The sequence below is a fragment of the Saimiri boliviensis genome, chromosome 18 (assembly GCF_048565385.1).
Source record: "Saimiri boliviensis isolate mSaiBol1 chromosome 18, mSaiBol1.pri, whole genome shotgun sequence".
Classification (NCBI taxonomy): domain Eukaryota; kingdom Metazoa; phylum Chordata; class Mammalia; order Primates; family Cebidae; genus Saimiri; species Saimiri boliviensis.
Window position 1 is genome coordinate 5,303,421 of NC_133466.1, and position 27,018 is coordinate 5,330,438.

Below are 27,018 nucleotides of genomic sequence, written 5' to 3' on the forward strand. Positions count from 1 at the left end.
TTTCGCTTAACTAAATGTGGTGGAAATGTGTACACATCCCTGACTTTTTATGACTATAATATTCCAATGAGTGTATATCTTAAACTTTGTTCAACATTCCTCAAGGATGGGCATTTGGATGGCTCCCTACTCTTCTCCTTTCTTTCCTTTTCTTCTTTTCGCTCTCTCTTTTTCTCTTGTTTCGGTAAACGATTCGGCAGCAGATAGCATTGCCTGTTCAGCTTTAAGTTCTGGTGAGGTTTCACCTCAGTAGGATAGATGCCTAAGACTAAGACTACACAGTTGAAGGTAGACAATTTTTGTTTTGTTTGTAAATAGATATTGCCAGAATCCATTAAAATTAGAGACAGCTTACACATGGACACAGGGAGGGGAGCACTGCACACTGGGGTCTGTTGGGGGGAAATGGGGGAGGGACGGGGTGGTGGGGAGGTGGGAAGAGATAGCATGGGGAGAAATGACAGATACAGGTGAGGGGACGGAAGGCAGCAAACCACACTGCCATGTGTGTACCTATGCAACAATCTTGCATGTTCTTCACATGTACCCCAAAACCTAAAATGCAATAAAAAAAAAAAGAAATAATAAAAAAATTAGAGACAGCTACAAAACCATCAAATTTCCACTAACAATGTCCACAAGTAACCCGAGTTTGCCTGCCTTTTACTTCTTTTCCATTTGGTGGACAAGAAGCAATATTCAGTTGTTACTTAAATGTCCATTTTCCTGCCGGTTAATGTGGTTCGGCTTCGCTCAGGTTTATTAGCTGTTTTGTTTTCATTTCTTCTAAACAATTATATTCAAGTCTCATGCCCAATGATTGCTTTTTGCTATCATCAATTGTTAAATGTTCAACCCCATATTGATATTAGGCTTTATCTATCTTGCAGGTGGAGGGTGCCCCTTAACCCACCCATTACTTGTCTTCTGACTTTGTTTTGGTCAGAAGTTTCTATTACAATAATATTGCAGTTGTTTGCATTTTGTTTTATAGCTTCTGGGCTTCTGTGATGTTTCAAGATGTAGCCCTGGCCCCTGGGATATACATGCATATGCTGTCTCCAGAATATTCTTCTATCTGAATTGCTTAATCTTAAATTTTGCTTATTATTAAGATATTTTTCTTGTACAGTTTTTTAAGTTAAGATTTTTAATGTGTCTATCTGAATTGCTTGGTCTTAAACTTTGCTTATTATTAAAATATTTTTCTTGTGTAGTTTTTTCCCTAAACTAGCATTTTAAATGTGTCTGAAATGAAGTAAGTGTCCAATTTTGTCCCGTTCCCAATTCCTTGAACTTCTCTCAAGCCATTAAAATTTGGTTTATGTCAATCAAAAGAAAATGTCTGTATAGTTTTCTTCTTTATTTCCCTCCAACTTCTGCTTTCTACATGGCCTCCTTTCCTGTCTTCTCATTCTTGATCTGTCTTTGACACTGTTTCCTTTCTTCGGCTCCTGCATCAAGGCATAACATCTCACTAAAAACACAGCAAAGCTGTAGCAGCAATAACGATAGTAAATACTCACATGTAAGGGATGGTTTGCTCTCTGCATGCTAGGCAGTGTTCTAGGCGCTAGACAGGTTTTAAGCCTTTTGATTGCCATAGCAGCCCTGTGGCACAGGTAGGGTTAACAGACCAGTCTTTGGAGGCTAGAGGCCAGAGGGAAAGCCACTGGCATGGCTCAGGCTCAGCAGCCCTAGGGGTCTGACCCCCAACCTGGGTGTTAACCACTGGGCTCCAGAAACACATCACTCCTGCGGGGACACAAGGCCGGCCCCTTGCCTTTCCCCACATGGGTGTTTTAGGACCCCTGCCCCTCCCTGTTTAACGCCTCCCCAGTGAGCACAGAGCTCCCTTAGAGACCCTGGTGCATGTCATCAAGGCTGCCTTCCCTGGTGTCTGAAAAGCCGCCCACGAAACCACAGAGCTTAGTTGTGGCTGGGGCTGTGGGGGTACACAAGGATCCCCAAGCTGCTTCCTCAGTCTGCTGCCCTCGGAGCCACGCAGGACCATTCCCCAGACATTGAAAGCCCCGTGCAAAAACCAGGATTTCTCCACCTCTCATGTGGGAGGCCCCTCCCCTAAGGAGGCCCCAGGGACAGCCGCCTGGCACTCCTGGCGCCTCCGGGAACTCTGTGTGAGGGCTATTCTTTCAAGAGGGGGCCGCTGCACCCCTCCACGGGAGTCCCGGGGCTGGCGGGAACTCGGGTCCCTCAGGCAGATCCAGGCCCGCACCCCTCTCTGCAACTCTCCCCCGGCCTCTTCCCTCCGCGTCATCCTTCCCCGCAGCCGAATCCCAAAGGGCAGTCTCGATCCGTGCTCTCCACACAGACTTGTTTCGCTTTGAAGTGTTCTCCGCTTCTAAAACCTATTTGATACAAACCCCGCCTTGACCTTTCCTTATAATTCGAATCCCTAGACTCAGTACCTGTCTTCATTTAAAAAACACCTTGTTAGAGTGCCTATGAGCCAGCCACCTGCCCACTGCAGAGTAAAGAAATATTTATTTTGATGAAATGTTTATGCAAGTTGATAAGCTGATTTGACATCCAAGAAGTTGTTTTTTTAAATTCCTTTCCATCTGTTTTTTTTTTTTTTTTTTCCTGTCACAATTCGATGTGTCCTAAGGTGCGAAGCTCAGGAGATGTCACTAAGGGTCTCTGTGCCCTGCCTCATGCAACACTTTTTTTAAAAAAAAAAATCTAGTCTCTTTCGTAATTCAGTAGATACTCACTGAGCATTTACTACATGCTGCGCATTATTCTAGGTGTGATGAGTGCAGAAGTGAAAAGAAAGGCAAAATCTCAGCTTTCATCTAAGAGGGTAAGCCTGTACATAAATACATACATTTATAAATCAATATAGAGAAAATAAAGCTCAGTGGACACACATTGGGAGGACAGAGAATGCTATTTGTGTGAGGGCTTGTCAGGCAAAGGCCCTCTGGAGAGACGGTGTTCACGTTAGCAGTGATGGCAGGGGAGGGCAGCCCCTGGGGTGTCTGAGGAAAGAGTGTGTGCTTGTGCCGAGTGTGCCCGAGCAAAATGCAGGAAGTCAGCGCTGGGTGTGTGAGCAGGAAGGTGGCAGAGCAAGGGAGCTCCCCGATAGGAGCTGGTGCTGTGGAACACAGGGCTCATGGCCATGGTGAGGGCTAGGGAGGCAATGGAGAGTTTGACCAGGGCTTCCAATGATCGTGTGTGTGTGCGTGTGTGTGTGTGCGTGCACGCACGCACGCACTGATTGCAGGATCAAGCTAGCTGCTTTACAGAGACCAGGCTGTGTGTGTGAGAGTAGAAGTGGGGAGAAATGTCAAAGCCTCTGGGAGATGATGGGGTTCCCATTCTCGGTCAGAGGCTCCTCTGCCCACACAAGCATCCACCACGGATCTTTAGGAGTCATTTGCCATCTTCCCGGTCTCTCCCCATGTGCCCCATCTCTTCCTTCTTCCGAGGGGACTGATCATTACTGGACCGCTGTGTGTCGTGCTTGGGTTCAGGCCGAGCTCTGCTCCTCATTAGCCGGGTGATAGAGTGCAAAGTTCTGGACCTCTCAACACTTCTGCATCTGAAGGGCAGGGAGGAGGGTAGCAGTGCTCACCTCCCAGGAAGGAATTGATTTGGTGAGCAGCACGTGGCATGCAATTGCCCGTACAGTTGCTGAATGAGTGTGTCAGCGATGAGCTGAAGGCCTCGTGTATTGAGAATGATGCCACTGTCATCCCTATTAAAGTGTTTCCAACCCCTGGTCATCTCACCTTTCAAATGCCTGTCACTATGACGTGCTGCAGGTGCCTTCATCCCAGTCCCACTGCTTTGGACAGGTCTTCCCCGCTTCCTGGAAAGTTCTCCCTGCATCCTTCTCGCATCCCTCAGGCCGGTATCCAGTGTGTCCCCAGAAGGGAAGTTTCCAAGGTGTGCCCCTCATTGCGTCACTGCCCTGCTGCCCATACATCAGTGGTTTCCTCTCGCCCTCAGGATGGAGCCCAAGTCTCCTTGCAAGGCCCTTCCATGACCCTGCTGTACCCCACCAGTCTGTGTCTCTCTACATTCAGCTCTCTCTGCTGGGCGGCAACTGCTCCTTCCTGCACAAGGCTGAAGCCAATAGAGCGTTCAGCACTCAGCTCCAGTATCTGCAGGGAAGCCTTCCCTGTTCACTCTCTCTGCTACGGCTGCTTCCACTGCATAAACACACACATACACACACACACACACACACACACACACACACCCCACACACACATAAACACATACCACATATGCAAACACAAAATACTCAGACTAAAATACACACACCACAGAAACACACACATAGACACAACACACTCTCACAGAGAAATACACACACATTCACAAACACAGATACCACACAAACACACACCACACACAAAAAGACACACATGTACAGCACAAAAACACACAGGTGCACACACACACGCACACATAAACACACACCACATATGCAAACACACAAAATACACAGACAAAAATACAAGCACACACCACAGAAACACACACAGACACAACACACTCTCATACAGAAATACACATTCACAAACACAGATACCACACACACACACACACACACACACACACACACCCCACACACAGAAAGACACACATGTACAGCACAAAAACACACAGGTGTGCACACACACACATAAACACACACCACATATGCAAACACACAAAATACACAGACAAAAATACACACACCACAGAAACACACACATAGACACAACACACTCTCATACAGAAATACACATTGGCAAACACAGATACTACACACACAAACACACACCACACACAGAAAGACACATACGTACAGCACAAAAACACATAGTTGTGCATATACACACACACACACACACACACCAGCTAGTTGAATTAGATGTGTGAACTCCTGATTATATAATTTGTTTCATCAAATTTTTGTCACTATTATTTCATTTTTCCACTTGATTAAGATTAGTAGATACTGTGATCATCTTTTTTAAATACACAGTAAGGCATGTAAAGTATACAAGGCTTAAGTGTACAGTGTGGTAAATTTTCCATTTGTATGTTCCCGTGTGGCGTCCACCCATATTTAGATAGAGACCATTTCGGGCAGCCAGAGGCTTCCTGGCACCCATCCCAGTTCATCCGCATCCACCTTTAACCCCCCAGGGACTATTGTAACAGCCTGTAGATAACAGACATATGCCAAATATCTATGGATGGACTCAATCAGTTCATTGGAGGAAGAAATGGGTGGGTCGTGCTGACATTCTTGGTCATCTCTGCCCTTTGCAATTATGATACCAGAGGTGTGGTAGTGCCTGGTTTCAATGAAGCAAAACACCCCACAGCCAGAGTGAGGTTTTCCCAAGTAATATGTTTCCTCAAAATTTTTCTATATGTCCAGTTGTAAGCTGTTACGACATGTAGTGGTTCTCTGTGCAGCCTGCTCAGAGCCAAGTCCTACATCTCACTGAAGCCTCTCGACAATCTTCTAAGATAGGAAGGGTGAGTATGATTACTCCATTTTCCAGAAGAAGAAATTGAGACTCCAGGATGAACTCTGAGCTCCTTCTCTCATAGGGGAGCACCGTGATGGCCCCTGATGCACATGGCCCAAGTGAGTTATAGAGCAAGACGCTGGTATCCTTGCCCAAATCTACAGAAACCCTTCCATGCCTCTTGCCTTTGGATCCTATTGGTGTTTAATTGTGTTCCCTTCTCTCCAAAAGACCCGGTGCAATCCTAACTCACAGTACCTCAGAGTAGCGCCCTAGCTGAAAGTAGGGACGTCACAGTTTTTAGATGTAATGAGTTGACATACGATCCTACTGGAGTAGGATGAGTCTCTAATATAATATGATCACTGTTCTTGTAAGAAGAGGAGAAGAGACACTGAGACTATTATGGAGAGAAGGCCATGTGAAGGCAGAGGCTGAGATGAGAAAGATGCAGCTGTCAGTCAAGGAGTGCCAAGGATGGCAGCAACCACTAGAGGCTGGACCAGAAAGGGGAAGCTCTCCCCTGCAGGTTCAGAAGGAGGAGGGCCCTGCCAACACTTTGGTTTTCGACTTTCAGCATTCCGAATTGTAAGACAATAGATTCTTGTTTTAAGTCACCGAGTCCATGGACCTTTGCTTCAGCGGCCTTAGGAAGCTAATACAGGTCTCACATGGGAAACTCCTCACTGCCTTGATCAGAATGAACCCCACAGGTCCAGACGGAGTGAGTCTTCCCATGGTGGAGACCTTCCTGCCTAAAATGCTCTCCTCACTCATCCCTGACAACATTCAGCCCCCAACCCTTCCTTTAGCACAAGGCTCAAAGGCCATTGCTTCATATATGCTCTTCCTGATTCTCCAATGGAAAACAGAAGATCAGTAGATGCTGTGCTTGGATGATGTAACTCCTCACATGTGCATTGTTTCTAATTTAGCATCAGTCAAGTGGGCACGAAGGTGTCCTCTTTGACTTCACCTTTCTTCCGCTAAGATGGCTGACCCAAAGCTATGGAAGACAGAACCAGGGAGTGACAAGTCTGGATAGAATGGTTTCAGGTCAAAGGTTGATCTTCCAGAGGCTACACCGGTTAGGAATACAAAAGGAGGAATAGCTGTAAACCTAAGATATTTTATAAAGTTGGCTTTTCCGGATGCCTATATTCTCAAGACAGAATGGCCTGTCCTTGACTCAGCTTTGCATGTTGACAATTAACTGACCTTGGAAGCTCAACTTTCTTGCCATTCCCTCTGAGATTTCTGCGAGTGAAGTACAGTACTCACTTTCCCTCCTAAATTTCCACAGTATCTTATGTGTACACATGGATGCATAACTGAGGACAGGCTCCACCTTCTACCTGCGTTAGATATCTCCCTTCCAGCCCACAAACACTTACCCAGCATGCACCTGCGTCAGGCCTTGAGAATACGTCACTGAACAGGAAGGAGCATCTGGTCTCATGGAAGTCACAGTTTACTGAGAAATGAGTGTCTTTCTAACCGAAGTCTGTTATGTAAATGCATTTGAAAAGACTCTGGTGCATGTGTTAGGCCCATTCAAGATGCTTAACTCATTCAGCCTGTGGCAGACGCACTAACAGACGACCGCAGAGAGTTGCACTCGCACGGGGTCCCGCTTGGTCCCAGGCGAAGAAGGGCCTGCATTTGAAGTCAAATTCTCTGCAGTTGCCCTCTTGAAATGTGTACTGATATTACCTCTGCTTTACCCTTTCTAAATCCTGTGGGACAATGGAACATGAAGAGGGCATGGAGCTTTGGCTCCTGTACCATCCTGCCACCTGCAACCTCTCCTTTGGGAGAGCTTCTCAACTGCCCACGTCCCAACCCCACGTACCCCACCGGTCTTGAGCAGCCTCTGCCCCTGCAAGGATTGCTGCTCCCCAAAAGGGTGGCAACTGCAGCAGTTTGGAACAGCAAGCCTGTGCTCCGGCACCACCTGCCATCTCTGGTGGGTATCTGGGTACATGTGTAGGACATGCACTGTAAGGGGAATCAGGGCGAGGCCTGGCAGTGGCCATCCCTCAGCACGCTGGCAGTGCCAGGGCACATTCCTCAAGTGACCAGAGCCTCCTGCCCACCTCCAATCCAGGAACCCAGAGCTTCCCAGCATGGAGGTTGCAATCCCTGAGGGATCGCCTGTCCACTGTACATTGGGACAGTGGCCTATGGGAGAGAGACAGGCCACTGGCTGGTCCCAGCATCTGGGTGCAGCGGAGGGCAGGGAAGCCACTGGCAAGTGCAGGCCTCTTGTACTGCACTGTCACCTGGAAGGGCCGTGGCGTCTGTGCAGGGCTGCATTTCCACACCAGCGAAGTAGAAGACACCGTGACTGATGGAGAGAGACCCAAGGAAAGGAGGAAGTGTTCTGTTTTAGTACTCGTCATGGTGCTTCTTTTTCATTTTGAGAAAGGAGCTCTCCATTTTCATTTTGCAGTGGACCCCAGAAATCATGATTGCAGCCCTGCTCCCAAACTCAATAGCAGTTAACCACCGCCACCCCTGACTACAGTGACCACATGCTGCCAGCGGATGGAAAGGTCTTCACGGCCCCATGAGTTAGGAACTGTGATGATTTCCAGTCTGCATATGAGGAAAACGAGGCTCAGGTCACGTGCACAAGCCTCACATCCGGGTAGTGGAGGAGCTGCCATCTGACCCCGGGTTTGCCTGACCCCAGTGCCTGGGCACCCTAGCAGGTGCCTAGCGCACAGGTAAGAATTTATGAATAGGTCAACCAGCTGGATGCAGGGACAGAATCAGGCCCGTCCCCTGCCTTCCCGGGCTGCATTTGGGAAGGCCTAGGGACTGAGCACCCGGCATTTGCAAAGCCAGAGGACACTGGTTCTGGTGCGTGGAACTGGGGGCTGGGCCTGCGCAGCCTGAGTGGGCGGCAGCACGTGATCACCTGCAGCTGCAGCGCCGTGGTGAGCCAGGCAGCATCACCGGCTCAGCTGACCCTTCCTGGTACACAGGGCCTGGCCATCTTGTGCCCAACCCTGGTAAAGCACCATTTTGTTTCTGTCTCACCATTTGCTTCTCCTGTGTTGTTTCGTGAGCTGTCTGAGGTGTGCATCATTCTTCTGTATGTGGAGGGGCACATGGAGCCTAGTCAGAAGATACCCAGTAGGAAAAAGCCTACTCAGTTTCCCTTGAAAACGTCTCCCTCTACCCCCACCGAACGCTTTTTCTTAGTGCTTATTGTCCTGCCTCTGAGCATTCCCTCCTGGATCCTACACTTGCCTACATTCCAGCCCTGCTGGTCATTATATTGCAAAGTGATAGATAGATGCACGCCCTCGTGAGAGCTTTAATTTGAATACTATCATGACTTCAAGAATCATACAGAACATTCAGGAAATGTTAACATATTGGCTTTTCACAGAAATGTGAAAGGGGTTATATGTTTGGGATTACTCAAATTATCAGCAATTTCAATCAGCTTTTTTATGCGCCATTCAGAGAGCAAAATTAGAAGTGCTTGTGTTTGCATGCTACAATGTATTCAAGATAATTAAAAATTAGCCCGTGAAATCATAGAGATCTTTACAGCAGCAGCAGCAAGGATTTGGAAGGAGCATTTCCCTCCAGGCAAATGAACTGGACTTTCCTGAGAGTAAATACGGAATCGGATTCCAGCTGCACATTTTATTAAAACTACCAGCATTTCATGGTCACCTCTCCGCGGCTGGCCACTTCCGCAATAGTCACCCTGGCCATCTCTTATTAGCAGCCGGCAGGAAAATAACTAAAAATAAGCAGCTGTTGCAACGATTATTTAAGCCTCTAAGAAATTCCTCCTGATGACTGTGCGTGACTGTGCGGTGGCTGCGCTCTCCCCAGTCCTGCCTCACTTCGGCTGCTCGTCTCTGCTGCTGCTTTAAGACTGCAGAGCGCCCCAGCGGCCAGAGGCAGGGGAGGGGTCCCTGCTCGCCTCCGCGCTCTGCTTCACTCGCCCGGCTCGCAGGCAGGGAAGGTTGGCAGAGGGATCCATGTGACTGAGGCCGGAGCACGGCAAAGATGAGCCTGCCCGCCCGCCTGCTGCCTGGATGCGGAGGGTGAGGGCTGGCGCACGGGAGGCCGCTGGCTGCGCATTCTGGGCGCCGGGTGCCCGGGATGAGCTCACGCCCGCGTCTGCGGCTCTCTCCACCTGCCGACCTGACGGGGGGCCCCTGAGCTGACGGCGCACCTGGGCTCCGGCCGCAGCGTGGGGCGCGGCTCCCAGGAGCAGGTGTGCAGGAGCGCAGCGCGCGGCGAGCGCAGCCCTCGCCCCGGAGCCCGGCCGCGCCGCGTGCCCGGGCGGCTAGGCAGCTGCAGCTGCGGCGGCGGCGGGCGGCGGGCGGGCGGCGGCCCCCGGGCAGGTGCCGAGCGGAGAGCGGAGCCGGGCCGGGCGGAGCGCGGGGGGCGAGGCCGGCGCGTCGCTCGCGGGAGGCCGGGGAGCGGCAGGGGCATGTGGATACTGGCTCTCTCCTTGTTCCAGAGCTTCGCGAATGGTGAGCCTTTCGGTTTGTGATGAATTTCATTCCTTATCATTGACCCGGGGTGGGGGGTGGGGGGGGGCATTGGTTGCATGGGTAAAGTCTTCGTTCTTTCCCCATTCATCTGTGTTTAAATTTTCGTGCTTTAATTTTTAAATATTACATGTAGTTCTTCGGAGGAGAGGTGGCCATGGAGAGGCCGGGGAGAAATTGCTCTGTAATCATTGGAAGGCGCTTACCTAGCCAAGTGACAGCTCTGAGCCTAACTCCAGTACTAGAGAGCTGCCTCATTCAGAATAAACCAGGTTTGGTGACAGGAGGAGAGACAGGAATATCGCCACTTTGAGTATTACAACCTGAAAAGGGATATGACATTCCAAGTGCACACAGGTGGAGGGGTCAATGAAGAACGTTTGCCTGCAGATTCAATGCTTTTTGAGATTTTCAAACACGTAATTTCATGCTTGTACAATGTATCTCCAGCGCCAAGGAGGGCTTTAAGAAAGGTCTGCCCTTCTGTGCACCCCGGTGCTGCTTCATGCTCCTTAGAGTCGTTTATGTAAAAATATGCACTGATAAGCATTACATCATCTGAGTGTTGACAAATTAAAAAAAAATAAACACCTGTATAGTTGTAAAAATGAAATCAGTTAATATTGTAAATAGCATTCCTTTCCTCATGCCCAGCCAATGTTATATGTTGAAATGCTTTCTTCCTGGGTATTTAGATAGCTACTGCTCTTGACTCAGTCAGACCCAATTAGTAAGTGTGACTGTACCTTCGGCTGCCTGTCACCGCGTAAATATGAACTTACATGTATGAATGGCTTCCTCTCTTGTGGGAACCAGAGGAAATTGTCATCATTTGACATTGCCTGTGAATAGTTACAGTTTAAATTCCCATTTCAAATTTTAGAATACACATCTGCATAAAATGTATAACCTGCTGACAGTTAAAATTAAACCATTAAGCAGAATCCCCTAACCAGAAGAGAGGAGACAGAGAAGGGAGGGAGGGAGAGACGAGAGAGAGAGAGAGAGAGAGAGAGAGAGAGAGAGAGAGAAAGGGAGAGAGGAAGAGAAGAAGGAGGTAAAAAAAGAGAAGAGAGGAAATCTGGCCCTTGTGAGAAAATATGAGAAGCAAAGGGGAAGCTCTAAGATTTTCCTGGAAGATACACAGGGAAGCCCTGTGTGTTGGCTCTGTGCATTTTCTTTGCCTACATGCCTAAAGAATCAACATACCAACAGGCCAGAAGAAATGCATGAACATTGTCAAATTTTTTTTTAAATGATGACTAAGAAAAGCTAGAGTTGAAAGAAGGTACTACCAAAATTAACATGAAAATAATACTTTACTCTCCAGTATAACCTAAAGCAAAGTGTTTGAAACTTTCATTTTGAGATTTCCTAGCAGGAAAGAATTGCAACAAGTTCTGACAAAACACCCATCTTTCCCAGAGGGCACTATACCTGTCCTGTGTCCTCCTGGGAATTTCCCTTCGGGGACAGATCTGCTTAGGGAACACGTGGAGATGTGTCAGGGAAGTCAGCCCTTTCTGCTCTTCTGCTAATGTGACCTCCTAAGAAATGTACAAATGCCTACAGATGTGTTCCAAAGACACAAAGCCTTGGCAGCCTGTTTGCTCTGTCAGGGAGTACATTTCTGAACTCCTTGGAAAGGCCTGTGTTACAAAATGAAACAAAATTTCCACCTCATTGGGAAGTATGTGTTTCAGGATGAGGAAAGAGACTGTGCTGGTTGTCAGTCAGCCAGTATTTATTTAGAGTTTAATTTGACAAAAGTGGTATGGAAGAATTGATGATACCAGTGCAGAGTATTAGCCTCTGACACAGAGATGCTACAGATGTGTGTGATTTTTTTTTTCTGAATCAGCATTTCATAACCCAAATAAAAAATCATAGAAATAATTGTATATAGTAATACAATTATATAAAACCTCAAATATTCTACAATAGGAAAAACATATGCAAAGATTATGTAGGTACACATATAATGAGTTCTGTATTATTTTCAAGACTTAAAATCAACTGATAATCACCGTATCATTACTGTAATAAATATGAGTAGATTCCACAATATTAGACATAAACAGCAAACACAAATGAATACTTTACATTCTGATCCAATCTAGCAGAAGGCTATGGAACTATTTTTTATAAAAATGCCCCTCTCTTTATATGACCAAGCATGAAAAAATAAAAAGCCTGACTATAAAGCTTTAGGATCTTTGAAGGGGGGAGGGGAAATCAGCTTTAAACAGTTTTTTAAGGCATGGTGTTCATTGCATACTGGGGAAAGGATCACAAAATACATAGACATGTTGAAATAAAATAAGAGTCCCATTTGGAACTATGCCTGTTTGTAAGGCCATATTTCAAAAATATAAGAGTAAATGGTTTCTACCTATTTGAATTACACTTTAAAAAATGGAGAGGTATTTTTGCCAACGACTGGCATATTTTGTTATACCTTAATTTTGAAAAATTTCTGAATGTGTGTGATAAAAGATTAATGAATTCTAATACCTAAACTGATTATTGCTAGGCCTCAGGCATCAAAATGCCTGACAGGATAACATTTTTTTTTCATTTGTAAAATATTGTGCAGTTTAATATTTGGGGGTGTTAAAAATAAGCCCACAATACATCTGCATTCTAATAGTAGACAACAACATTTTTCGTGTTGATATATGGGAAATACAGTTATTTCTTAATAAAAGTACGGTTGCTAGACAGGCTGCAGACAGTATTTTTGGCAAAAAAAAAAAAAAAATAGAAGTCAGCTACCAAGCCCTTCATGGGTTAAACTCTTAAATGAATGACCTCACCTGATAAGGTGCAGTAATGGTGTTTTAAAGCAGTCAGTTTGTTCTGCAACGTTCTGGAAATACATGCGAGCTTCTGTTACAGTGCAAGGAGCCAAGGTACATGTATGTGCAGACACTCACCCACACACGTCCCTCAGTGTCTTCTTAGCACAGGCTTCCTACTGCATTGTGTTTCATCACCATTTCTCCTGGTTTTAACCCCAGTGAGCACATTCTAGTTTAGAATTCTTACTAAAAGCAGAGCTGGGTCTTCAGACAAGCAGAATGATGAAGAAGCAGATTTATCATATATAACATATTTTTGCTAGTATCCTGGAATCTCTGTTTTTACACACACACACATACACACACACACACACACGAACACACACACATGCATTCCTGACATCATTTTTTCCTGAGCCATGAGATTTTGAGCTTTACTGCATCCACTTTCACAGGGTCTTACTGTCCTAGAGATTAGAGAGGGTGGGGTGATGGGAGTAAGAAGGTGCTCATTAAAGAGAAGGTGAGTATGCAGCACCTTTGCGCTTCAGCCATTCACCTGATAGGAAATTACAGAGCACACACTTGCTATTTTATCTCATTAGAAGCAGACCTTTGTAAATACAAATGCACCTTAAGGACTTTGAAGGTTATTTTTATTTAATTCACATAAATGTATGTAAGGAAAAAAAATGTTACCAGGTGAACAATTTCAGGGCTTCCTTCTCTTCCCTTTCTCCCTGTCTTTATTAAGCAGCTTGAAAATCTACCCAAAATCGCAGGGTTCACCTAATTCCTAGGCCTTTTAACTTCAGCTGACGGCTCTCCAAGATGCCCTCTATAGCAAAACAAAATGCCACGTAGACCTTTAATAAATGGCAGTGGATCCTTCTCCACTTTTTGACTCTCTCCTTTGTCACTTTGGTACAACCATGGTTTGTTGCCTCAGGGGATCGGTGAGTCACGGGGGCAGAACCCGTGCAATACAGCATTCTGGTAGGGTAACTAATTTTGACTAAAAAAAGTTGCTAGTTTTAATCCCCAATTCCTGAACCCCCAGGTAGCTGGCAAGGCATTTTATCTTAGATGTGTCTGGGGTAAGGTGCAAGAAGTATTTCGACAAAAGACGCAATTTCATGTGTATTAAAACTTGATTGACAGAGAGAGAGAGGAAGTCATTTTATGAAGAAAGACCTGTGAACACTGTAGGTTGGAAATTTATATTCGCAAAATTTAAAGACGGGTGCCTCAAGTGGGTGCATTTACAAAATCGGCGGCATCCAGGTTTCCTGAAATTAGCTAAATTCTACGGGTAAGATTATGAATGTGACTCATAAATAATTAATAGGTAGTGGAAAAGAATGCATTTTGCACCAGGCAGTGCATTCAGTAGTATTTCAGAAATGGGCACTTGGATTCCCTTGGCTCCCATGCGTGGCCCACCTCGCCAGAGCACCCCGGGGTGCGCCCACACAAACAAGCGTGTCTGGGGATTTTCTTGGCTGCTGCGCTGAAGCGCACGCTGGGTCTCGGTGCCCGCACCCGCAGCCTGGGCGACAGGAAGGTGGTGCTACCTGCCTGCGGGCTGTGTCCCCTCCATAGGACACTAGTGGGCGGCAAACCTCACCAGACTCTTGCAGCCAGCCTTCAGCAGAGCCAGCACACCGGCCGCCGCCGAGGGAGGACGGCTCCGTGCAGACGGCCAGGGGCTTTCTTCTGGAGACGCCTCCCCACGATCTCTCAAGTTCACTGCGCCCAAACTCCCATGCCCTGGAGTTCGTCTTTCGAGAACCGTGCAAAGGCGACCGCAGGTCAGGCGGGGTCCGGCAGCCTTTGTTTTCAACTGTACCGCGGAGGACTGTATTCACAGCAATCTCTAGAAACCTAGAGGGTGCCCACAGAGGAAACAGAGGTGTTGCAGGGGGCAGCGGGCCCGCAGAAGGGCGCATTGGCGCCCCCCTTTCCAAACCCGCAAGGGAGCCGCGGCGTGGCGCGCGCCTCGGAGGTGGCAGCTCCGGGAGCAGCTCCGCGCCTGATTGGCTGACCTTCCAATGTCATTCCAGGAGCCGCCGCTTCTCCTGCTGATGGTGACAGGGGTGATGCTGACGTGCCCGCTCCTCCGCAGTCCATCAATCTCCGCAGGCAAGGCTCCGGGACCGGGAGCCCCCTTCCCTCTCCCCCAGGCGCCTTGGAGAACACCTGTTCCCCTGGACTGGGGAGTTAACTCTTCCTGTTCCAAAGACCTGGACACAAAAATGCTCATCTTATCGCTCCCTGCCCTCCCCCCAACTATAGTTATGTCTTCTTTAATGTTGTGAAAATGCAAGAAAATTCAAAGTTGCATTTCCCTTGCGGAATCTCTGGGTTAAGATAAGGCAGTGGGAATGGAAGATTCCAGCGGCCCCACGGAGTATCCACTGTGCCGTTCTGAATTCAGAGGGTGGAGCACACGGATGTTTTCTGCAGGTGACGCAAGGTCTGTCAAGGTGGCAGGAGGGAAGCAGGGACAGGATTTTGGTTCAGAGGTCAAACAGCTTCTGACCAGGACGTTCAGAAGGGCTGGGTTTCAGAGACCTACTCCTAAAAATCAGATACCTCCATACTATCCTTTTTTTTTTTCTTAAAATCTTGGCTCTTGCCTTGATGGTGTCCATGGTAATCGTTAACCCTGCATTTATGTGGTGCTGATTTGACTGGTGACTGCCTCTCTCACTAGATAGATAGGAGCCTCCACAGTCTGAGATGCGTGTGAAGCCTGAGCATGTCCTACGCAGAGCAGAGCACATGGTATGGAGTAGTGGAAAGAGATGATGTTCCCTGTGGAGAGAAAGAATGAAGTGACAGGCAGAGCCTTTCTCCCCTACCATCCACCCCTCTCTTCTGCCTCTATCTGACTGGCTTCCCGTCTTGGGTTTCTTTGCTGGGCTTGCTCTCCTGTTCCCCATTTTGAATTCTGATAGCTAAACCAGTGGGCTCTTTTTCCCTATCCACCTTTTTCTGATGTAGTGACTCAATCACTGAAGAAATGTTTATTTTCCAGAAATGCTTGTGGCTTGGGGCATTTTACTCTCTTTTCAGAAAGAGATTCATGTTTCGAGTATCTGATGAGACTTAATCACTGTTGCACAACAGCTATATAATTGCTTTAGGTGCTCTTCCTGCTGTGCAGTGGGTCAAGTGTCACAGACAATAATTCCATTCATGTGCTGGACCCCTTGGTCTCAAGTGTATGCTGCTAAGTGGCATGATCTAAAATTCCTGTATGATGTTTATTGCCCTGTCACGTTCTGAAAGCCAGCCAGCAACATCAAACTGACATTTAGATTTCCTCATCAGCTCCTGGGAATTCGTTTCTTCATCAAAGAGCCACCCAGGACATGAAAACAAAGCTTAGCTTCTCGGGCCTTAATCATCTTTAAAAAGTCACACACTACTATTTTCTTAAATATCCCATGATTTATGGGTTTCTTGTCATTATCTTCATTTCTTATTTTGCAGATTCAAATATGAGAGTTGGTATCTTCATCAAAGTAACACGAACGAATATCTCTTAATCATTGTTAAAGTATTGATTTGTCCAAATATAAAAATCAAATTAAGTGTCTTATACCTTAAGATATTTATCAGCTTTTGGTTTTTGGAGATCTCTATTTGTTCTATGGAATCAACACTGATTTTTAAAAAATCGTCCAACTAGATTAAGTTTTGGTCTTTAAACTCCCTGGATTATGTAAATAGATATTATGGTTTAACAGAGAGGGATGAATGGGATTGAGAAGATATATATCAAGATAAGAAGAAGGAAAGAAGCTGCTACACAGAGAGATAGAATGACAGGGATTCATGAATCTTGCCTGTATCCCTAGTTGTTATTTTTTTTACTGAGAAGACAGTGAGTAAGATTTAAGAGTGAGCAAGCAGTCCTATTTATAGAAAGCTGTTTTTAAATGCAGCCGCAAAGACAGTGGAAGAAAGAATGGAAAATGCAAGAGATCGCCTCCATGCTAAATGCTGGCTTCCTCTAACGTCCTAGCTCTGCACAGCATTTTCTGGGAGAAAAAAAGCATACCAATTCTTGCAGAAATATTGTGAAATCTCTTTGGGCTCTCTGCAGAATATTCTAGAAGTGCTCTCAGTCTTTAAGTCTATGTTAGGCTTGGAAGATGGGGGTGGGGAAGCAATATATATATATTATCTGGAAACAGCTTGAGTAGGTCTGAACAAAACACTGGAGGTGAAGGGAGGACATTGAACTTGCAGCACTGCTACAAATATGTTTTCTGCAATAAGCCTTGCCTTTCTTAAAGACGTTTAACAGCAGAATAGTAGGAGGCTAAAATCTGCATGTATGTTTAGAGTAAAGCAATTACTGAGGGAAGAGTTCAAATTTAGGATCCTGTGATGATCACAAGTCCCTCCAGGCTAACCTGTTCTTAGACTCTGGGGTTTTAGATTGCAATATGTGCACTTCTTATTTGTCAGTCTGTATGGGGCAGACAATATCACCCCAGGCTTTGTGATTGACACAAATGTTATTGGACAAGGGACAAAGAATGCCACATGCTCTTAGAAATAAAATAGTCTTTTAAAGGTTCATATATAAGTGAGATCATGGATTTTTGTGTGTGTGTGTCTGGTACATATCACTTAGTTAATATCTCCCAGATTCCTTAAATATATAAAATTTAACATTTTAAAAAAAAGAAATGAAATAATCTTCCTTTCTAGGATGGTATTTGTTCCTTACAGCATTCTGGTTTTACTGGTTCCAAGTGGGTTTTATGTTTTATTAATAGTAGAATCATTGAATTTATATGCAAAAACTGCTGATTTACAGTTTGGAAATCTGAACAAAATTCAGGTCCTGACCTGCCCTAGAATGTGATTCTGTGGGAAGCGTTTGCCTTTTGTCTTATGAAGAACCATCTATAAAATGGATCATTTTATAGCTAGTCTCTCCAGCCTATGAAATTGGGATTTTGATAAGGTGATGGAAAGAGATTTGGATTATTTAATTACTAATTTTGATTCATACAAGCCTTGACTTTTTTAATATTAAAATGAAGAAACAGGAAACAATTTTACATCTGGTTTCACACAAAATTTACCCTTTTTTTCCACTGAAAATAGTAGAGTAAAAGCTAGTTTATAGTTCTTTCTAAATACCCCTAACTTCCTCATCATTGGATCCTTCTGCAAAATAGTAGCATGATGACACCACTCCCAGTGATGACCTTGATGACCTTAGGGTCCTGAAGTGGTGTCAGCATTATCATGGAGTCACCACAATGATCAGGTTGAAGCTGGTGTTAGGATCAGTGTGAGTGGGTCAGAGGGACTGAGGGGAGCTTTTGGAAGGTAGCCCATGCTGTGCACTGAAGAGCATCCACACCACTTCAGGTGGGTGATTGCAGTGGACTTTTTTACATTGATTACTCTTCTGAATATTGAGTAAAGCATTGATTCTTCTCATGAGCATGAACTGCTGGACTATGGGAACATTTCCACGATTATATCATAAGAGAAAGATATGTAGGAAGATAATTAAAACTGCTATAATTAATTCTATGTGTATTGTAATTTTATTTCTTTTTTAAAAATACAAAAAAAATGAGCTATATTTCCTATATAATAAGGAAACTTTTTACTTTGAGGAAACACACTTTCTCACAAAAGAAACTCAAGATTCAATTCTTTTCATAGTAGCACCACTATGGGGTGATTTGATCTAGGCTTCCACAGAGATAAAGAAAACCCAAGTCCCAGTCTGCTTAATTGCCCTGTTTATTTTTTAATCTTGGCTGTAGAGCATTTTTAATAACTGGTATGTAGCTTGCAGGGTAGAAATAACAATGCTTTGGAATATTACTTGTGAGACTTTAGGAATGAGCTGAATACGCCCAACAATGCTAACTGTGACCTCTACCAGCAAAACAGGCTCCATAGGGAAGGCGCGTGGCTACTTCTCCACTCCTGCCAGCTCTAGTTCTTGTCGGTTCCTGAAAAGGCTAGTCATTTGTCTATTTTGTTGGCTAGTGAAAAGGACATGCACAAGATATGTGGAATGGTGTCTAAGGGACAGAATCCTCCTTTCACAAGTTGTTTAAGTTTTCGCAGCCTCTGTCTGGGGTCTTGATGTGACAACAGAATGTGGGTAGGATGGTTAATTACCAGATGTGTGTGTGTGCCTACTACGACTCACCCAGATCAATAGCTATTACATCCCTGGTGGCTACTGTTTTAGAATACGCTTGATTGAATATTTGTATAGAAATCTGGGTAGAAAAATTTTGACCTCAGGGTGATCTAAGTGTTTGTTTTGAGTAAGGAATTCTCATCAGCGGTTGGTTTATTTGTGTCTTGGGGGATCTCACATCATCAGCCTTTGCTATTCACAGGCATGAGAGGCCCCCCATTCTCCCCCACACCTCTACCACCCCATTGCTGAGGATGGGGGTATCAGAATATGCTGTAGGTTTCTGTAGGATGAGATGTGTGGAGGCAGTGGAGGCAAATGTTTCTGGGAAGACTGACTATGGAGGAAGAGGCTGCACCAGCGCCATAGCCACACAGCCCCTCCACCCCTACATCTGATGAGAAGAAGGCCACAGACTGTTGACACTTCAAGCTGGATGTTAGTTAATATCCCTCTATCTGGGCATTTCCAGGTAAGGATCAAGGACACTGGTTCTCAATACTCTGGTGCTCTGGGTCAGGGAGAACAGAGAAAGAAGACATGGAAGTTTCCTGAAGTGCATTTCCTCAGTTGGAAATTCTGTTGCCAGCATTCTGGAGAATGAGCTGCAGTTTGAAAACCTCCCCAGGTGTTTCTAATCCCATGTGCCTTTGTCATCTTTTTTCCCATCACCACTGGGGTCTCCCGAGTTATAGTTTGCATGTTTGTTATGTAGTCTTAGGTCTGGTAACCAGAGAGTCTGCTTCTGCACCAGAGAGTCGGCTTCTGCACCAGAGAGTCTGATTCTGCACCAGAGAGTCTGATTCTGCACCAGAGAGTCTGATTCTGTAGCCTTGCTGGATGCATGGCCCATGAGTTTGCATTAGTAACATATGCCTTTGCCTGTTCTGATCCATATGAACCATAATCCACCTTTGCAAAACACACACTTGCAAAGAGGTTGCCCGAACACTAGTGAAGAAGTTGACCGAGTAAAGTTCCAAGTTCATCTCCATGCACTGTTGGAGAACTCTGTGCTGGGCAGTAATTTATTGGGAATGTGCATATACAGGTTAGAGCTTCACTGACCACCATAAGGATCTGGGCAGGTTTAGGGAGAATTGGTGCTGGGGTTTAGTAGCAAGAAAGACTCTGAGAAGAGGGGTATGTGATCCTGCCAGGGCCCCCTCAATGCAGATGCTAGCAGCTTACAAATCATCCACATGTATTAATATTTATCTCTCTGTGCCATTTTTTCTTCTTGTTTTAGCACATTTGATATTCAAGTTTATAAATGCTTGCACTTCATTTACGCTCTTGATTCTGTTTTATTTCTCATATTGGCTCTTTCTTTGATAGCAGCTGGAGTCCTAGCAGAGAAGTCCTTTGAAACCTATGTGTAACCATCAGGCTCCCAGTGAGAGTTCCACAGTGGGAAGCCATCTGGGTGACTCTCTCGAGCAAGCTTATGCAGTGAGACAGGGCCAGAGAGCAGATCTGTTTGCAGCTAGAGGTGTTGCTTTGGTGCCGCCCTGGGTTGCTGTACATGCCTTTGTCCAGGGCACAAGTTCATTCCAGAGCCAGATCTAAAGGACTTTGGGTTATATGCTCTGTTGGATTTTCTTGGCTTTATTTTAGGTAAATAATCACAGGCTGACTGTATTTATCATACAAAGCGTTATGTCATTATGCTAAGTTGTCAGAAAAAGAAAGAAACTGGCATATAAGGGCATATGTGCATTTTAGACCTTGTTACATATATGACAAAATTGAGGGCAGTTATTGGTGGCAGATTAATTTTTTCAAAACATTGTGCCCTTGATTTTTGTTCTAAAATAGACTCAAATGTGTGCTGGAGAGAGGCCTAAATTCAGAACCTTAAAAATATCTTTTTCTGTCCTGAGATCTTATTTTAGATAATATTAAAAATAACTTTCCCTCCTAGGCATCTTATACAAGTTCGATGTTATAATCCTTTGGTGATTTTATTGTGATTCACTATAGAAATTACCTTTTTGAGTGACTGTTTTGAAATTTAGCTTTAGAGGAAAACGGTATAAAAGCTACCGTAGGCTGAATAAATGTGAATTCTGCTTACTCATCACTACAGGAATTAGGGTAGACTGTTTCTTTGCAATAATAGTTTCCTACATTCATGTTCCTTTAAAAGGGGGGTGGGGGCATTATATTAAGAAGTCACAAGCTCTGACAGGGGAATTGTAGAAGAAGATTTCAGTTTAAAATAGCTCACAATTCCTCTCTGATTTGGAGTTTTCACAACCTACATGGTATAGCACAGACTGTTCTCTTTTAAATTCTGTAGTAGAGTAGGTCAGCTTTTTCCCATCTCTCTGCCACGGAAAGGGCATAAATATTTCCACCATCAGATTTAATAACCTGCATTAGACTCCTGAGTAATTGTAAATGGTGAAACACTTTATAAAAAAATAAAAATGAGAATTAGTGTGACTTAGTATTATTATTAGAACAAGTCACCTTAACACATAGGAAATATTTCTCTCCTACAGTAATAAGTGTTGAGTATTTTTCCCTGGGATTCCTAGTGTCTTTTGAGAAGAGTGAATATTATCAGGTCCAGCCTGACTAGTGGTCAAGGCAGGTTAAGACTCTGTAGCGAATCCATTGTAGTGGAGATACATTTGTGAGATATGGAGGGGCCGTCTGCATTTTCTCTTTCTCCAGCACGTTTACCTTTCTCTTTCTCTTTAGAAACTGGAAGCAAATATCAGAGCTTATGTGTGCTCAGTGAGAGCAGAGGGAGAAAACTGTATTTCCCCAGGGGGTCTGCAGGCCTTCTTTGGATTGATTCATTTCCAAAGTCAATGGTGGGTTGCTCTCTCATGAGCAGTGGAAGACATTGCTGTGATCTCTTCCTGCTTAGGGCACACTGAAGTCTGGAAGCAAGGGTAACTGTTCTTTCAGCCCGTGAGTGTTCCCACTCAAAGGTGCTCCTGGAAGTGTCTCCCTAAGGAACTCTGAATGGAGGAGGCTGGTATTTAATCATTTTTTCTGAAGTGTACAGGCATAGGCATTAAAGGTTATTATAAAGCTCTAGACATAAGATAAATCCATGGAACTGGACAACTATTATTTTAAGCTCATTATTTTTTTGGCAGATGGGAATAAAGAGTCCTCCCTCTATTTTTATGACTTGATTACTTTTAAGAGAAGTATGCGTCGGACAAATTGTGTTCTTCAGTGGTTCTTAACTGCGGGCAATTTTGCCCCCACAGGGGACAGTGAGCAATGTCTGGAGACATTTTCGGTTGTCACACCTCCGGTTGGGGGTTTCTCCTGGTATCTGGAGGGGACACTCACTGTAAGATGCTCAACACCCTGCAATGCACAGGACAGCTCCCCATGACAAAGAATTATCCAGTTCCACGTATTAATTGTGCCGAGGTTGAGAACCCTGACTTAAACAGCTCAGAGCCTCGTTACGGTAACATCAGTACTATATTTTTTCCTTGGATTTTAGAGTGGTTCTGGAGAGAGAGGAGGAAGGATAATGTCATGAATATCAGTTGCAATTCCAAAGGCGATGCTTGTCATTGATTAATCTTATTTGCTATTTTCTTCCTGTTTTTATGAAGAACGAGAAACCAAATCTGTGTTCCCTCTTTTGACGTTAAGAACAAGGATGCCCAAAACCTAAAATGCAATTGAAAAAAAAAAAAAAGAAGAAGAACAAGGATGCTAGAGGTGTTCCTGGGTTCCTCCAGCCTTTTCTCCCTCAAGCGATTATGCTAATTAGTGTTTGATCAGATGATTAAATTATAATGTGATTAATCCCGTGTGCTAACCGCTCTGAATGCATTTTCTCTCGCCTGGTTGCCCTGTGCCCGAAGCACCCTTTGCGGCTGGCGGAGGCCTGTTTTTTCTGTGGATGTGGATTTCTGTTTTCAAAGCACTGCAAACTCTCTTTGTTGCCTGGTAAAAAGGAGAGGGGATATTTTTGTAACCTGTTCTCTCAGGCAAAGGCTGGACTGGAGAGGCCTCTGGGAAATATTGAAACCCTAGTTAGAAAGCACTAACGATCTGAAGATATTAGATGTGGAGAAACGCTTGAAAAGGAGAGAGCGTCTGTGTGCAGAGACAGCTGTAGAGGCCCCAAAGACCACGCAGTCTTTGACTCTGGGAGGCGTCTCACCATTTGCCTTCCTTTCCCTTCTGAGTGTCACCTGAAGATCTGCCTCTTGTGTATGTGGTGGCCCTGTGAGGAAGGCTCTCTGTTTATTTCAAGTTTATATTTCCCAAAAAAGGTATCCCATCGTTTGGTTTTGTTTTCTAATAACATGGCTTAAGTTTGCTTTCCTATGCCGTGTACTTTAGACTGGGTGATGTTGAGGTTTGTTGACTTAAAATGTTGACAAAACACTTCCTAATATAAGAAGATTGAGAATGCATAGGAGAGAATGTGAGTAGAAAATATCGGTGGTGGTGTTGCCGTTGATGGGTTTCCACGCTAAGGCTGCAGATTCCCATGGCTCCTCGTGTAGTTTGATGAGCTTAGCAATGACTGAATTTTTCCTTGTACCTTATCACTTTCTCTCCCTTTTCATTAGCATAGTGGGGCAGTCTGGATACAAGAAATATGAGCATGTAGAATGTGTACAGTTTTTTTCATCAAAATATGCATGTGCTTTCATCTGGCTGAAACTCATATCCTCTTGCATTCAAGAGCAGGCCACACGATGACACCACATATCACCATTCCAGCTTCCCTCATCCTAAGAACCCATGGGCCACAAGAATTACTCGTATAGAGAGTACATATCTGCATAGATTTCACATACCCCTCCAAATATTGTGTAATCTCCTTCATAGAAATTAAAATCTCTTGGTTTCCTTTGAAGAAAGAAATCGTCCTTGTAATTATTTCCCTAAAAAAGGATAAGGGTAAAAGGAAACTCCTATGTATGGGGCATCTGAAGTGTATGGGTGCTTGAGTTACCACATGACTTGCACTAGTGATGTTTATCAGCTACAATAGTAATGATCATGATAACAATAGTTCAAATTTATGATTTATTACCAGATGTGAGTATCGTTACTATCACCATTGCACAGAAGGCAGGGTTAGACCATGTGCTCATGGTCACACAATTGCTGGATGGCAGAATGAGGCCTATGCCTCTGTTCGCTCTCAGTCAAATGGGTAAGTGTTTTTGATTTCAGTTTTACAGACTGTGAAACAAGGGTTTGGAGATGCTGACTCTCAGGCCCTGGTCGGGTAGCAGCTGTGATTTGAGAATGGCACTTCAAGCCCAGGCTGTCTCGTGTCATGGTTTTCAAATCTTCTCCCCAATAAAGCCCCATTCGTTCATTTGAAGTTTTCAAGCTGAAAATGATTATGTTAAATTTTCTTTAAAGAGTTATTGTGGGAAAGTGAAAGATTGATTTTTAAAAATCGGTGTATAAATGTGGGAAATTCACTTACTTTTCCGTGTCAGCCAGTCCACTTACTTAAGTTAGGTAAGTAAGAGACAGGTTAATTAACTTTTACCCACTTCAGAGGTGCAGCTATTTCATGAGATTGCATTCTGTTGGCAAGAGTAAAATTAGAGACCAGATGACAGTTATATTACATTCATATTGCAGGATAGAATCCTTCCCCAACTCTAAGATTTAAATTATGCATCTGTCTTTAAGTACACTATATTTCATCTGTCCTGAACTGACTACCAATTTTCTCAATTCCAAAATATCAGAATCAAAATTTTTTTGAAATTGCTAATTGGAGGCTGAAACTGTGAGTTTTGTATCCATTAGAGCTTTTCTGAAAAAAGACCCAAATTATGTTTGTTAATAAGAGTCTGAATCTCATTGAAGCCGTATTATTTTACTGGAAGTGTCGACACGACATGCGTCTTGAAGAGTTTAGAAAATACTACCTAGATGTTCTCACATATTCAGCTTGACTGAAAGCTCTTGTAATAAAGAAGAACAAGATATGGCTGTGTGTGCCTGTGTGTGTCATGCTGTGGTGATATTCTTACTGCTCTCTCACACTGAGTGAAGGTTCGAGCCAGCTACTTATATGTGATATATGTCCTCTGAGAAAGGAAATTTGCTTTCCATGGAGTGTGTCCATTGTCCAAATGTGATGAAAATAATAATTGGTATTTTTCCACTTTAAACTTGTGGAAATTCAAGGCTTACAAAGATGAATGCCTTTCCTAAGGAAGGCATATATCCAGCCAGGGGTGGAGGCAGGATTTGAATCTGGGCAATCTAATTCCAGAACTCCTGCACTTAGGAGCTCTCAAGCTCTCAGAGCTCAGAGCTTGAACACCTGTGCTTCCCTCGGCTGCTGGCTGCAAGGTGGTGGAACTCAGTTTATTGCCTGGGTGGCCCCTCTGCAGGATATACACTGCAGGGTGCTGGTTGGAAGGCTGTTCTAATGAAGCCACAGCCTGGATCCACCAATTGGACCCCTGTTGTGAAGGTTGCCTTCATCCTGTCCAATCAGACACCTCACAAACCCTTGGCCAGGGGTCCCATGGAGGGTCTGACTGCAGAGAAATTTGAAGATATTTGACTTCCTGTCTGCTGCCTAAGCAACCTGAGGTTCACAGCTGTGATGATACTGATAGAATCGCCGTTTTATGGAGTAGTGAATGAACCTATATACAATAATTGCTAACATTTATTGAGCTCTTCTCGTGTGCCAGGAACTGTGCTACATGCTTTATTTTACCATCCATTTCATCGTCAGACAAGGCTTTGAGGTGCTTATTGGTACTATTCCACTTCACACTTGTGGAAATTCAAGGCTCACAAAGGTGACTGTCTTTCCTAAAGAAGGCATACATCCAGCCAGGGGTGGAAGCAGGATTTGAACTCGAGCAGTCTCATTCCAGAATTCTTGCACTTGACTTCCAGGCTGTCTTCCTGGATGACTGAGCCCTAGATAGGCCAGCTGCTTTCTGAGTACACATACTATTTAGAGTGGTGATATAGTTTGGATATTTTTCCCTGCCCAAATCTCATGTCGAATTGTAATCCCCAATGCTGGAGGTGGGGCCTGGCAGGAGGTGTTTAGATCATGGCCTGGTGCCATCCCTCATGAGGGATCCCTCACGGTTTGGCACTGTCTTTGTTGTCTTTGTGATAGGGAGTTCTCACAAGATCTGGTCATCTTAAAGTGTGCATTGCCTCCCCCACCTTCTCTCTCTCTCTCTTTCTCTCTCTCACTCGCTAACTCGCTCTTGCTTTAACCATGTGATCTGCCTACTTGCCTCTCAACTTTCCCCATGAGTGTAAGCTTCCTGAGGCCTCCCTGGAAGCTGAGCAGATGCCAGCACCAGACTTCCTGGAAAGCCTGCAGAACCCTAAGCCAATGAAGCCTCTTTCCTTTATAAACTACCCAGACTCTGGCATTTCTTAATAGCAATGCAAGGATCTAACACAAATGGCCGTGCTTATCTGGGAAACTGGAACTATAAGTTATGCGGCGAGTTAAGAGGAGCCAGATAGCAAACGTGGCTTTCTTAAGTTTCTCTGAAGGAAGATGCTGGGGAAAATGTGGCAACATGGGAACAATTTGGGAGTCTCAGGGTTGGTTTGTTTTCATCCCGGCATTTCTGGAATCTCAGCTCATTCCTGAGATGAGAGAGAGGCTCAGTCACCAAAACACTGCCAAGCACTTGTGGCCTCTCCATGTGACTAAGCACCTGGTCACTGCCACTTCCCAACATGCAGCATGTGTCACTCAATTTCTATGGTATTTGGATAAAAAAATTAAATGCTCCCAATTCCAGCAGACAGCACTAGGTGACCACAATGTGCTGCAGCGATCCTGATACCATAACATATCTATACATGACCTGACAGCTGACACTGTCACCTGCTTTCTCTCTGACCTGTTTCACCAGGTGCTCACACTCACTCTGAATTCCCATGTCTCAGAGACTATAGACTTGATGATCCCCTGATTAAACCACTCAGCTTATCTGCCACTGCATCAGGGCGGCTGCACTCAACCAAGGAGCCCT

The 27,018-nt window shown here is 44.8% G+C and overlaps 1 protein-coding gene across 2 annotated transcripts in view; it reads left to right on the plus strand.

Moving 5' to 3' along the window:
• Positions 1-9,195: 9,195 nt before the first annotated feature.
• DSCAM (DS cell adhesion molecule) overlaps positions 9,196-27,018 on the plus strand; it is a 746,447-nt gene continuing 728,624 nt past the window's right edge. The window contains exon 1 of one of the 2 annotated variants that reach the window (XM_074389246.1): positions 9,196-10,006. In XM_074389246.1, the coding sequence (XP_074245347.1) occupies positions 9,964-10,006 (43 nt within the window). In that variant the 5' untranslated portion in view covers positions 9,196-9,963. Of the gene's footprint in view, positions 10,019-27,018 lie in introns of both variants that reach the window. The other variant, XM_074389247.1, reaches the window with a different exon arrangement.